The following is a 13,735-nucleotide window of genomic DNA, read 5'->3' on the forward strand; positions in this document are numbered from 1 at the left end:
CTCTATGAGCACACTCCTCCATCTCTGAACACACTCCTCTCTGAGCACATTCCTCCATCTCTGAGCACACTCCTCCACCCTGAGCACACTCCTCCATCTCTGAACACACTCCTCTCTGAGCACATTCCTCCATCTCTGAAAACACTCTTCTCTGAGCACACTCCTCCATCTCTAAACACACTCCTCTCTGAGCACACTCCTCCATCTCTGAGCACAGTCCTCTCTGAACACACTCCTCTCTGAGCACACTCCTCCATCCCTGAGCACACTCATCTCTGAGCACACTCCTCCATCTCTGAGCATATTCCTCCATCTCTGAACACATTCCTCTCTGAACACACTCCTCCATCTCTGAGCACAGTCCTCTCTGAGCACATTCCTCTCTGAGCACATTTCTCCATCTCTGAACACACTCCTCTCTGAGCACATTCCTCCATCTCTGAACACATTCCTCTCTGAACACACTCCTCCATCTCTGAACACACTCCTTCATCCCTGAGCACAGTCCTCTCTGAGCACATTCCTCCATTTCTGAACACATTCCTCCATCTCTCAGCACACTCCTCTCTGAACACACTCCTCCATCTCTGAACACATTCCTCTCTAAGCACACTCCTCCATCTCTGAACACACTCCTCTCTGAGCACACTCCTCCATCCCTGAGTACACTCCTCCAACTCTGAACACACTCCTCTATGAGCACACTCCTCCATCTCTGAACACACTTTTCACTGAGCACACTCCTCCATCCATGAGCACACTCCTCCATCTCTGAACACACTTCTCACTGAGCACACTCCTCCATCTCTGAACACACTTTTCACTGAGCACACTCCTCCATCTCTGAACACACTTCTCACTGAGCACACTCCTCCATCTCTGAACACACTTTCCACTGAGCACACTCCTCCATCTCTGAACAAACTCCTCTCTGAGCACACTCCTCCATCTCTGAACACACTCCTCTCTGAGCAGGCTCCTCCATCTCTGAACACACTCCTCTCTGAACACACTCCTCCACCCTGAGCAGACTCCTCCATCTCTGAGCACGCTCCTGTCTGAGCAGACTCCTCCATCCCTGAGCACACTCCTCCATCTCTGAACACACTTCTCACTGAGCACACTCCTCCATCCTTGAGCACACTTATCCATCTCTGAACACACTCCTCTCTGAGCACATTCCTCCATCTCTGAGCACACTCCTCTCTGAACACTCCTCCACCCTGAGCACACTCCTCCATCTCTGAACACACTCCTCTCTGAGCACACTCCTCTCTGAACACTCCTCCACCCTGAGCACACTCCTCCATCTCTGAACACACTCCTCTCTGAGCACATTCCTCCATCTCTGAAAACACTCTTCTCTGAGCACACTCCTCCATCTCTAAACACACTCCTCTCTGAGCACACTCCTCCATCTCTGAGCACAGTCCTCTCTGAACACACTCCTCTCTGAGCACACTCCTCCATCCCTGAGCACACTCATCTCTGAGCACACTCCTCCATCTCTGAGCATATTCCTCCATCTCTAAACACATTCCTCTCTGAACACACTCCTCCATCTCTGAGCACAGTCCTCTCTGAGCACATTCCTCTCTGAGCACATTTCTCCATCTCTGAACACACTCCTCTCTGAGCACATTCCTCCATCTCTGAACACACTCCTCCATTTCTGAACACACTCCTTCATCCCTGAGCACAGTCCTCTCTGAGCACATTCCTCCATCTCTCAGCACACTCCTCTCTGAACACACTCCTCCATCTCTGAACACATTCCTCTCTAAGCACACTCCTCCATCTCTGAACACACTCTTCTCTGAGCACACTCCTCCATCCCTGAGTACACTCCTCCAACTCTGAACACACTCCTCTATGAGCACACTCCTCCATCTCTGAACACACTTTTCACTGAGCACACTCCTCCATCTCTGAACACACTTCTCACTGAGCACACTCCTCCATCTCTGAACACACTTTTCACTGAGCACACTCCTCCATCTCTGAACACACTTCTCACTGAGCACACTCCTCCATCTCTGAACACACTTTCTACTGAGCACACTCCTCCATCTCTGAACAAACTCCTCTCTGAGCACACTCCTCCATCTCTGAACACACTCCTCTCTGAGCAGGCTCCTCCATCTCTGAACACACTCCTCTCTGAACACACTCCTCCACCCTGAGCAGACTCCTCCATCTCTGAGCACGCTCCTGTCTGAGCAGACTCCTCCATCTCTGAACACACTTCCCACTGAGCACACTCCTCCATCTCTGAACACACTTCTCACTGAGCACACTCCTCCATCTCTGAACACACTCCTCTCTGAGCACATTCCTCCATCTCTGAGCACACTCCTCTTTGAACACACACCTCCACCCTGAGCATACTCCTCCATCTCTGAACACACTCCTCCATCTCTGAACACACTCCTCTCTGAGCACACTCCTCCATCCCTGAGCACACTCCTCCATCCCTGAGCACACTTCTCCATCCCTGAGTACACTCCTCCAACTCTGAACACACTCCTCTATGAGCACACTCCTTCATCTCTGAACACACTTTTCACTGAGCACACTCCTCCATCTCTGAACACACTCCTCTCTGAGCACACTGCTCCATCTCTGAACACACTCCTCTCTGAGAACACTCATCTGTCCCTGAGCACACTCCTCCATCCCTAAACACATTTCTTTCCATATACTCCTCTATCCCTGAAGATATTCCTCTGAACACACTCTTCTCTGAGCACCTTCCTCCATCTCTGAATATGCTGCTCCATCTCTATATGCAGTACTCTGTCTCTGAACACACTCCCCAATTCCTTTCAAACCACAGGATTTTCACTCCCTCACCAGCTGCATCTTCCTCATTATGTCATAAAATTGGAGTTAATTGCCTCCAGTGTGTTTGCGTGCCTCTACGACACTTGGCCAGTTCTAGAGTTTCACAGTTTCACTCAAAACATGCGCAAGATGCAGAGATTTAAAGCTCTTACAGTGTTTCAAAATATCTTTCCACACCAGATTTCACTGCCTGATGGATGTCATTTAGCTGTAGAGTCTGTACCCAGCGTGAACCCTTACGCAGCCCCTCTCTTCAGCAACATTGCTCTGAGCTCTCTTTAATCCTTCCACTGAAGAGATAAAGGCTGTGATAAAGCCTGTGGAATTATAGCAATGAGAAATAATGAGCCTTTATCAAATTCAGAGCCACTGATCTGCCACAACATTAAAGCTACCTCCCACAGTCTGGATCTTGCTGCTGCAGCTGCCGAAGGTGGAGTGTTTTTCACCTGCCCGTACCCATCCGCTGAATCAGCCAAGTTAGAAAGGCTTCCGTCTTTCTGTTGACGGCTTCCTTCACCGCAGGTGTCCACCACCAAGTTCTTGGGTTGCCAGCATAACAGGCACAGTGGAGGTCTTGAAAAGTGTGTCCATTCTGACTCTTCGTGGTGGTGCTGGTGTGAGTGGATCAGACACAGCAGTGCTGCTGGAGTTTTTAAACCCTGTGTCCACTCACTGTCCACTCTGTGAGACACTCCTCCCTCGTCGGTCCACCTTGTAAAGTCAGAGACAGTAGCTCATCTGTCGCTGCACAGTGTGTGTCGTTCGTCCTCTAGTCCTTCATCAGTGACACAGGACGCTGTCGGCTGGATGTTTTTTGTTTGGTGGACTTTTCTCTGGGTTTAAAACCTCCAGTGCTCCTGTGGACAGTGCAGCTGAGAGAATGGACAGTGAGTGTAGAAACAAGGAGGTGGTCATAATGTAGATTGATGTTGAGTTAGTGTTCACTCCCACCTTCATTATACGTTTGGGCCCAGGAGGTCCATGTGGCAGTGTTGCCCACCATCTGATTCAACTCACCTGCAGACGGTGCTCAGTTGACAGCTCAGCCCTTCTCTTCACCCGAGTGTCCAAAACAAATGACCTCGGGTCGTTTGACGCAACCACAGAGTTCATTATTAAACTGTGGTACCGAAGTGCTGTGTTTGTTATAGACAACCCATGACTAGATCAGTCAGCCCGTTCCTTCCAAACACTCCTCTCCAGGTTTTCCAGTCACTGATACCATGAGCGTGGAAGTCCCTCAGCAGAACCATGGAGTCGGTGCCTGGACTCCTCTTCAGAACTCAACCCACTATGTCCAGCAAGGCCGAATGCTCCGACACACGAGTCAAAGTCTTCTGCTCTGCCATACAAAGAAGCACTGGGGTGATCCTGTCATTTATCGGGACAAAGTCAAGCTGTGCAGTCACCAGCCGGGGACTTGAGTATCCCCACACACACCCAGTGCCCTTAACCCTGTAAATAGCTTGAGAGAGACCATCCCATATATCTAGCTTGTATCTCTCAACCACCAGCTCCAGCTCCCCCGCTCCCAGTGAGGTTGCATTCTCATTCCACTGCTCCACACCCAGCACTGGGAGGCTGTATACCCCTGTAGCCAACACTTCACATTGGGCATGGTGAACTTAGGCTCATGTGCAGCAGTCAGTGCTTGTCAGTGGAAATTATGCAAACTCAAGGAAATCAAATTTGAACAGTGGGTGGCTCTGAAAGCCTTAAGTAAGAGTACGCTATTTAAGGGAGATGTCGCAATGTATGAGGAATATGACGGGGCTTGGATAAAATATGTATTTATAAAACAATTACTGGGTACTAGTAAGAAAATGTGACATTTATTAATAATGGAAGGAAATTAAGTGAACTCTTGACCTGAAATCAGTACCCGAGTTCAGGAAGGAGAACGCTGGGGGGTTCGGCCTTTGTGGTGTTTTGACCAAAGCACGTCACAGATGTTTCATGACGACCCCAGGACTGTTTTCACTTGTGGGAAATGAAGACTGATATTGGAGGTGGTTTGAGCACCAGCTATATCTGGTTAATGTTGGGCTTGACGCTGCCAAACAGATGTGTCCAAACTTTTGAATGCATCTGTTCTTCAGGATTCCTGAGGCAGCAGTAAACAGATCCTGTGTAGCAAAGTCGTGGTACAGAAATGTGAGCTGTTTATTAGGCATATGATTTTTTACATTAACAACTCTGTCCGTCCTGTTGCTCATTTCTCAACAAAGCACATCTGCTTAGGAATGGTTAAAGCATCCCATTGTTTCTCCTCCCACCCTGTGTATATATTATAAAAAAATCATTGTTTACAGCTGCCATTGTTTTAAAACGTTCACACAGAAATTACCAGTGCACGGCAGTCAGATCGGAGCAGCGCTGCAAGAGTGTTTAGGAAACGTGAACATTCCACATGCGTCGGAGCACGTTATTATCAAATTCGCGCTGACTTGTTGACTGTTGCTGTGGTTGTGTTGGCAGCGGGGTTGTTTCTGCGGCGCTTGCCAGCGAGTAAACAAACAGCAGTGTGTTTACTTGCTGAACGCTGGCCAAGGCTGGCTGCCGCAATGGCGGCTAATCCCTTTAGTTAAACACGCATTAATGTTGGACAGCCGTGATTAACTCACTTTTAAAGGATCAGCGTGTCATCTTTGGCCTGTTTTTCTCATCACTGGTCATCTGGCTCCTCCTGCAGCAGGAGATGGACTGAACCTTTATCTCTGTACAGTCAATTTAGGGCCGTAAACTCTGATGAAATGGCATTTAAATCTGTTTATCTGGGCATTAAGTGTGTATTTGTAGAATAAAATACTAGTATTAGGATAAATACAAATAAAATATCCACTCCTAGCCATTGCCAAAACTCAGCATTTACAGTTAACTTAAATTTCCTACTTTATCTGTGCAGTCTTTAAAGGGGACATATTATGGAAACACTGGGTCAGTTCATGTGCAGATATAAAGCCCACTAACCGCACGCGTTTACGTGAGAGCACAAAGAGGAAGTTAAACACAGCTAAACAGACACAACAAGCGCAGAGAAATGAGCTTTCATGTGCCTTGCTCAATACTGCCACTCGCTTGGGTGTGTGCTCTGGGTGTGACTCGTTATTATTTAAAGGAACAAACACTGAAACCAGCCGTTCTGAACAGGGCTCTTTAAACAGAGGGAGAACACTGTTGTAGGGTTTGATCCCTGTGATAGTTTGACCAAAGCGTTTCACAGATGTGCCATTAAGACTCAGAACTCTGTTCCCCAAAGGAGAGTGTCTCCTTTGAATTAAAATCCGGCTGGTGACAGATGATGGAATCAGGAACCAGTGCTTTGTTCATCTTTGTGACTGTACACTTCTAACACGTTTAACAAATGTTTTTCTTTAATTAATTCATTCATTATCTGTAACCCTTATCCAGTTCAGGGTCGCGGTGGGTCCAAAGCCTACCTGGAATCATTGGGTGCAAGGCGAGAATACACCCTGGAGGGGGCGCCAGTCCTTCACAGGGCAACACACACATTCACACATTCACTCACACACTCACACCCACGGACACTTTTGAGTCGCCAATCCACCTACCAACGTGTTTTTGGAGCGTGGGAGGAAACCGGAGCACCCGGAGGAAACCCACACAGACACAGGGACAACACGCCACACTCCTCACAGACAGTCACCCGGAGGAAACCCACATGTACACAGGGAGAACACACCACACTCCTCACAGACAGTCACCTGGAGGAAACCCACACAGACACAGGGAGAACACACCACACTCCTCACGGACAGTCACCCGGAGGAAACCCACGCGGACACAGGGAGAACACACCACACTCCTCACAGACAGTCACCCGGAGGAAACCCACGCGGACACAGGGAGAACACACCACACTCCTCACAGACAGTCACCCGGAGGAAACCCACGCGGACACAGGGAGAACACACCACACTCCTCACAGACAGTCACCCAAAGCGGGACTCGAACCCACAACCTCCAGGACCCTGGAGCTGTGTGACTGCGACACATCAATCAAAGAAATGATTGGATGTCTTTCTGTATTTGTGCTTACTGGATTTCCTGTGCTCTTGCTGTTTAGATAACATAGTTTCTTGGATGTCCAAACTATACTGAGTGTAGCTGCGCAATAAAAACCCAGGAGGCAATATATGAAAATATGAATACAGTAATAAAACCATTACAATGTGAGTAGAGCACAGTCCCTGTGAAAGATCCAGACGAGCAGTTTTCTACATTAACAGACTGACTTCTCCGTCACTCACTGCCCAACAGCACAGCACTGGGGGGTGTACACCCCTTCACTGAAGGCTAGTGTGCAGCTGCTCTGACAGCCCCATAATTTTTGTCAATGAGAAATGGTGGATGAGAGAGAGAGAGAGAGAGAGCTTCAAAAATAGTAAAGGAGGAGAAAGAAAAAGAAATAAAGAAAGGAGTCAATAAACAATGCATGAGAGAGTGAGACAACATGACAGAGAAGGAGAAAAACAGGAATCAGAGCGAAATTGTGAATGAAGGAGAGAGAGAGAGGTGTGTTAAAGGAGAAAGATAGAAAGACCCTGGGGGAGTGAGAGAAAGTACAATAGAGTGATAAGCGTAAGTAGGAGATAAAGGGTCAGACAGTGAGCAAGTGAGAGCATTTGAGTGAATAAAGACTGACAACGAAAGAGGGGCAGAGGGCAAGAGAGAATAAGAAGAAATGAGTAAAAGAGCGAAGGAAGAAGGGGAATAAGAAAAACAGGGAGAAGGGTGAGGGCATGATGTTGTGAGAGCAGATATTTTAGCTGCTAGTGTTTAACGTCTTGTTTCCCTCTTATCTCTTCACACACAGGGATTGTTATTGTTTACTGATGATGCGCTGTGTATTATCTCTGGCTGAAGATGTTTTTTTCTGCAGAGTTTAAATGAGGTTTTTAGAAACTGTTTGGACACTACGCAAGATTAGCAGTGCGGATAAAACCAGGGCTTTAATCTCTGATGGCGATGTTTAGTCCTCTCACAGTTATTACAAAATCATATAATTGCAGTTATTTGAGCAGATTGCAGTTACTCTGCACAGGCGTTTCCTTCCACAGTGTGTGTTTTCATCAGCTGAGCTGAATGCATTTCAATACAAATAAGCCGAAAAACACACTTACTGCAACATCACAGCTTTTATTAAAAAAAAAAAAATTTTATTCAGTGTTTTTCAAATGACACCTTTAGAGGGCAATGCTGAGTGATGTTTGTTTATTTAATGTTTGTTAATGACATTAAAGGGCGATGCTGAGTGGTGTTTATTTAATGTTAATGAAAATAAGAGGGCGATGCTGAGTGACGTTTGTTGATGCTTTTACTGTGCAGCGGTAAGTGGTGTATCTTTATTTGGTGTTAATTAATGAGGCCTTTAGAGGGCAGCAGTGAGTGATGTTTGTTTATAAATGCCTTTAGAGGGCGGCAGTGAGCAGTGTTTGTTTATTTGAGCTTGATCTATTTCTATTATGTCATCAGTTGAGAGCTGCTGAGTATCAACAAATAAAAAGTGAGGTGGCTGATTACAATTACAGTTACAAAATCCACTATTTTATTAGTGTTAATGCGTTCAGGTTATATTAATATATTTATTTAAGTCTTAATGGTAAATGTTTTACGTCCGCTTACATCAGTTCCGGTCAAGGTGTGATGGCTAGAGAGGGGGAAGATATGAACAGTGGAGAAAAACATGATTCACTTGAAAATATAATGATGTTTTAAATAAAATACAGATTAATCAGCAGTGGATTTGCTAATAAACTAAAACCATTGGGAGTGATATGTGGGTGAACGTGAAGTTACCACAAAATGGTGCGGTTTATTTGGTGTCTGGAGACAGAACTTGGTTTTAGCTGCATATATGGCCTTTGGCAGGCACTCCTGCACACTGTGATTAATAGGTATCATGTACTGATTATGCAAAGTTAGAAAAATGTTACAGATGTAGGCCAATGCAGTGTTAAGAATCCAGCCCAAGAGCTCTTATTACATAGTGTGGTATTCCTATTCAACCTGGAACTCAAAGCCTATTTTCCTTTGTCATGTGGGTTGCAGCAGTGCCTCCCTCTACAAAACCACTAGAGACCATCTTCACTTATTGCCTGTAGTTACACACATTGACCAACATAAGACAATCACGCTGCTAATTGCAGTTATTAATGTAGCAATTATTTGTCAGATTGTTCCCGTATGTATTTAACCCGTGCTGATCCCGTAGGAGAAGTTTCCATCTCCTGTTAGAGAGAGAGAGAGAGAGAGAGAGAGAGAGACCCTGTCGTCATGTAGCAGGAATCCATCAGCTCCTTGCTGAGCCAAGACCCTCATTCGAAACACGTGTGTGTGTGTGTGTGTTATGGCCTGTGCACATCAGGGGCTCTGTATTGGGGGCTCTCTCGCTCTCTCCCCTTTACAGCCGCAAGAGAAGGGATCACTTTCAGCTGCTCTTTAAACTGCTGACTTGCCCTTTCTCTCTCTCTCTCTCTCTCTCTCTCTCTCTCTCTCTCTCTCTCTCTCTCTCTCTGTATATATATCTCCCTCGCTCACTCTTTCTCTTTCATTTTCTTATTTGAATTCTTTTACTCACCCACAGACTCATTTTCTTTTGCTCATTCTATCACTGCTTCACTTATTCTCTCTCTCCCTCTCTCTCCCTCTGTCTCTCCCTCTCTCTCTCTAGCCCTGATTCACATATAACTGCATCTTGCATTCCAACTTTTCTTTAGTGTGTGTGTGTGTGTGTGTGTGTGTGATGATACTCTCAACAGAACAAAGTCATCCATCTTCTCCTCCTGCAGCGAGAGCGCTGAAGTTGAGAGGGAGCTGTTTCTGAGATAAAATTCTCTCTGACATTCAGCACAGCACTGGAATTCATTTACAGTACGGCCTGAACTGACCGGAATCTCTCTCTTTCTCTCTCGCTCTCCCTCACATATACACACACACACACACACACACAAACCACTGTATCAGGTTTTTATATTAAATAAAGCTAAATTTCTGTACCAAAAAAACAATAAGGAAGGGTTTAGATCATTAGGAGGGTGCAGAGCTGTAGATGATTGTGATGAATTAAGAAAACCTCGTAGTGGAAAAGTTATCAAACATTGAGGTGTTAAACCTGATGGAATTCACGGTGCTTATGTGCAGTTTATAGACACCATAATGTTTGTGTCATCGTGAACTAATCGTTCAGTTGTAGCTAAAGCGGTGTGTGTAATCTACACTGAGAAGCACAGAATACAGTGGAACTCTCTGGAACATCTGCAAATCACTCCAAAGGAACATTTGGTAGCATTTTGACCTTAAAAATACGGCCTCACAATCATGGTGATGACTCACTAAACTGTATTAGGTAGAATAGAGCTTCTGTCATTGCTACTCTGGGCTCAGCACTGCAGAAGTTGCACTATGTAACTTTGGATGGAGGGTTGGAACCATACCCCCTGAACCCCCCCTCCCCCTCCCTCCCCCCGGCACTGAGCTCCATTAAATACATTTGGCACCAGTTGGTTCTTGTTCTTGTGGCTGCATGCCATCAAATCCTACATAGCTACATGGGCACAATGAAGTTGACTTTCAGTCTCTCTTTCTTTCCCTTCTCCGCAGCTGTAACTTTCACAGATGAAGAGAAAGAACAGATGAGAAAGTTCACCAACCGCTCGTACTCTCTGGACAAAGCGAGCCGACACCACGTTTGGCTGGGATTAGTGGACCTTATCCTCGCCTACGTCTACGACGTGAGAACTACAGAAGGGGAGCACAGCGTAAGTGTGTCATTATATTAAAATTTTACCTTCCATACGAGACCAGCACTAACAGTGAAACAACGCTGCTGTTCCTTCCCTTCACACACTTCAAACCTCAGCCGTCAGGGTATAGTTTCAAAACTCTTCACTTTTTTCAGCTCTGCAGATTCTTTCTAATGTATTCCAGGCTGCATTTTTTCGAAAGGATCTAATTGAAAAGCTGCCACGCATACCAGTGATAAAAATAGCCCTGTAAAAATGCATAAAAATAGTGTTTTCTTCAGCGCTATGAGTTTTAAATCACAGGTTTAAATGTATGGAGAAGCTTGAGCTATAATTCTGGAGAAGACCTGCTGGGGTTCAGCTACTGTAAACAGATATGCTGGACCAGGGCCTGAACTTTTGACATATTGCAAACGTTCTGTAGGACATCTGTGCTTTAGTTTCCTTTTGGGAGGAAAAACTAAAAGAGCTGGAAAACTACTCAGTGTTCCTCCTCTCATAAAGTTTCTCTTTTGTCCAAAAATGTGAACAGTTAGTAACGGAAGAGTGTGCGTTGGTTTGGATCCACAGTGAAGCTCTGAGAATGTCTTCATCTCATTGAGCACTGGGCTAGAAACTGAGGTAGTGAAAGCTCTGGAAAAGTTGGGCTTTGGAGATGATCCAATGTGTTAGATGTGGTCAGTCTGGTCTGGTTTGGGGTGTGTGTGTGTGTGATATGCCCTGCAGGACTAATTCAGTTGTCTATTGCAGGTGGAGTCAGCATGGACCATTAGGAAACTCAGTGGAACTCTAAGCTGGCTGGAGGTACAGTTCACTACACACTCAACACTGTGACTTCTACACCTAATAACAACATTCCTGTGGGCCCTATGACTTTGACTGGGGTTTTCTTTTCCTATTTTAGATTTACTTTCACAAAGACATCCACTGAATCCAATGAGTGTTTGCACAGTCTGTTTATATGTTTGTAAAATGATAAGAATAATACACGAGTTTTAAAATTTGTTTTGTTTTTTTTTTTGGCTCCTGGGCTTGCCTCACAACTACGCAGTGTAATTCATTTTTACAGCACTCTTCTACCAACATCCAAGGGTTGCTTAGTACAGTTTCTGCAGTGCTGAGCCCAGAGTAGCAGAGGCTCTGTTCTCACTGTTACAGGTCAGTGGCGCGTCACAATGATTTGAAGCTGTATTTTTAAGGTAAAGGTACTACCCAGTGTTATTTTAAAATACCTGAAGAAAGGGAAAAGTTATATGAGAGGGTTGTTTAATTATTAGGTGTACAAATCAATTATAAAGCTTTTTATGGTCACGGTTGTGTTGTATTAAATTTGACAGTTGTCATTTTATTCAACAAAATATAAACCAAAAATTAAGCAGTGTGAAAATAGCAAGCGAGGAGAATGGTCAATGCCTGTCAACATGGCAAAAGCATGTGCATCGATTTGTTCTTTTCTTGGGGATAATATTGTATCTAAAGGTGTGTGTGAGTTATGGTTTAGACGATTTAAAGATGATGTTAACACACATGGGCGGCACGGTGGCGCATCAGGTAAAAGTCGTAGTCACACAGCTCCAGGGACCTGGAGGTTGTGGGTTCGAGTCCTGCTCCGTGACTGTCTGTGAGGAGTGTGGTGTGTTCTCCCTGTGTCTGCGTGGGTTTCCTCCAGGTGACTGTCTGTGAGGTGTGTGGTGTGTTCTCTCTGTGTCTGCATGGGTTTCCTCCGGGTGACTGTCTGTGAGGAGTGTGGTGTGTTCTCCCTGTGTCTGTGTGGGTTTCCTCCGGGTGACTGTCTGTGAGGTGTGTGGTGTGTTCTCCCTGTGTCTGTGTGGGTTTCCTCCGGATGACTGTCTGTGAGGAGTGTGGTGTGTTCTCTCTGTGTTTGTGTGGGTTTCCTCCAGGTGACTGTCTGTGAGGAGTGTGGTGTGTTCTCTCTGTGTCTGCGTGGGTTTCCTCCGGGTGACTGTCTGTGAGGAGTGTGGTGTGTTCTCCCTGTGTCTGCGTGGGTTTCCTCCGGGTGACTGTCTGTGTTCTCCCTGTGTCTGCGTGGGTTTCCTCCAGGTGACTGTCTGTGAGGAGTGTGGTGTGTTCTCCCTGTGTCTGTGTGGGGTTGAGGTGTGAGTGTGTGAGTGAATGTGTGAGTGTGTGTGTAGTCCTGTGAAGGACTGGCGCCCCCTCCAGGGTGTATTCCCGCCTTGCACCCAATGATTCCAGGGAGGCTCTGGACCCACCGTGACCCTGAATTGGATAAGGTTTACAGATAATGGATGGTTAACACACATTAATGTAGTTTATTAATATTTATTTTTTTATTATTAGTTAACGTTTTTGGAATACAATGACAGTTGTCATTTTAAATACTACACAACAGTTAGCATAAAATGACAAAGAGCAGGAGAATGAAGATTGAATTAGAGTTATGATAATTAGATTTATAAAATTCTTTAAAACTTGTACTTTTTGTAATACTTTAAAACACTTAATATTTATGTTTTGGGAAAATCAGCAATCCCTTATTGTGCCCCATTTGAACACCTGTGATATAGTGTTAATAATTAAAACACTTACATGTAGGTAACGTTTGCATTCAGCTTTATAAACACAACCGGACATTATCGAGGTGGCAGATGTCAGGGTGTGAGAGAAGTGAGAGACTGACGGTTGTTCTGTGTCAGAAGTGAAGTAGGAGTCCACAGTTATAAACCCAGGAAATGGTCTGCACTGTGTGTGGGTGATAAGCTCCACGGCTCAAGGGTGGAAACCGCTGCACACTTCACTGGACAGGATTCAAATTACTTTCAGCAGTTTGAATACTTCTGTGCCGCTCTTCAGATGACCAGCAGGGTTCTACTGCTGGCCTGTGCAGGGCCTGAGATAATGCTTCATAGACCTGATTAGTGAAGCTGCACAGGGTTTTCAGTTGTGCACAGACAGCGTGTATAACCACCATAGGAAAGCACTGTGCAGATGTGAGTAACTAGAGAAAGTTCAATCCCTTACACACACATACACACACACCGGCATTGCTTTGGAGCGGTGGATCTTTGCAAAGGGAGTGATCCTCAAATAATCATTCAACATCTGTACCAGATTTGTGGGCAAATGCCTTCATATCCTCGCAG

At 45.6% G+C, this 13,735-nt stretch overlaps 1 protein-coding gene across 2 annotated transcripts in view; it reads left to right on the forward strand.

Moving 5' to 3' along the window:
- The window catches only part of shq1 (SHQ1, H/ACA ribonucleoprotein assembly factor), a 74,877-nt gene that overhangs the window by 26,508 nt on the left and 34,634 nt on the right, over nt 1-13,735 (forward strand). For both annotated transcript variants that reach the window (XM_066665430.1, XM_066665431.1), the window contains exons 8-9: nt 10,471-10,628; nt 11,364-11,417. In XM_066665430.1, the coding sequence (XP_066521527.1) occupies nt 10,471-10,628; nt 11,364-11,417 (212 nt within the window). The remainder of the gene's footprint in view (nt 1-10,470; nt 10,629-11,363; nt 11,418-13,735) is intronic.

The sequence above is a fragment of the Hoplias malabaricus genome, chromosome 3 (assembly GCF_029633855.1).
Source record: "Hoplias malabaricus isolate fHopMal1 chromosome 3, fHopMal1.hap1, whole genome shotgun sequence".
Classification (NCBI taxonomy): domain Eukaryota; kingdom Metazoa; phylum Chordata; class Actinopteri; order Characiformes; family Erythrinidae; genus Hoplias; species Hoplias malabaricus.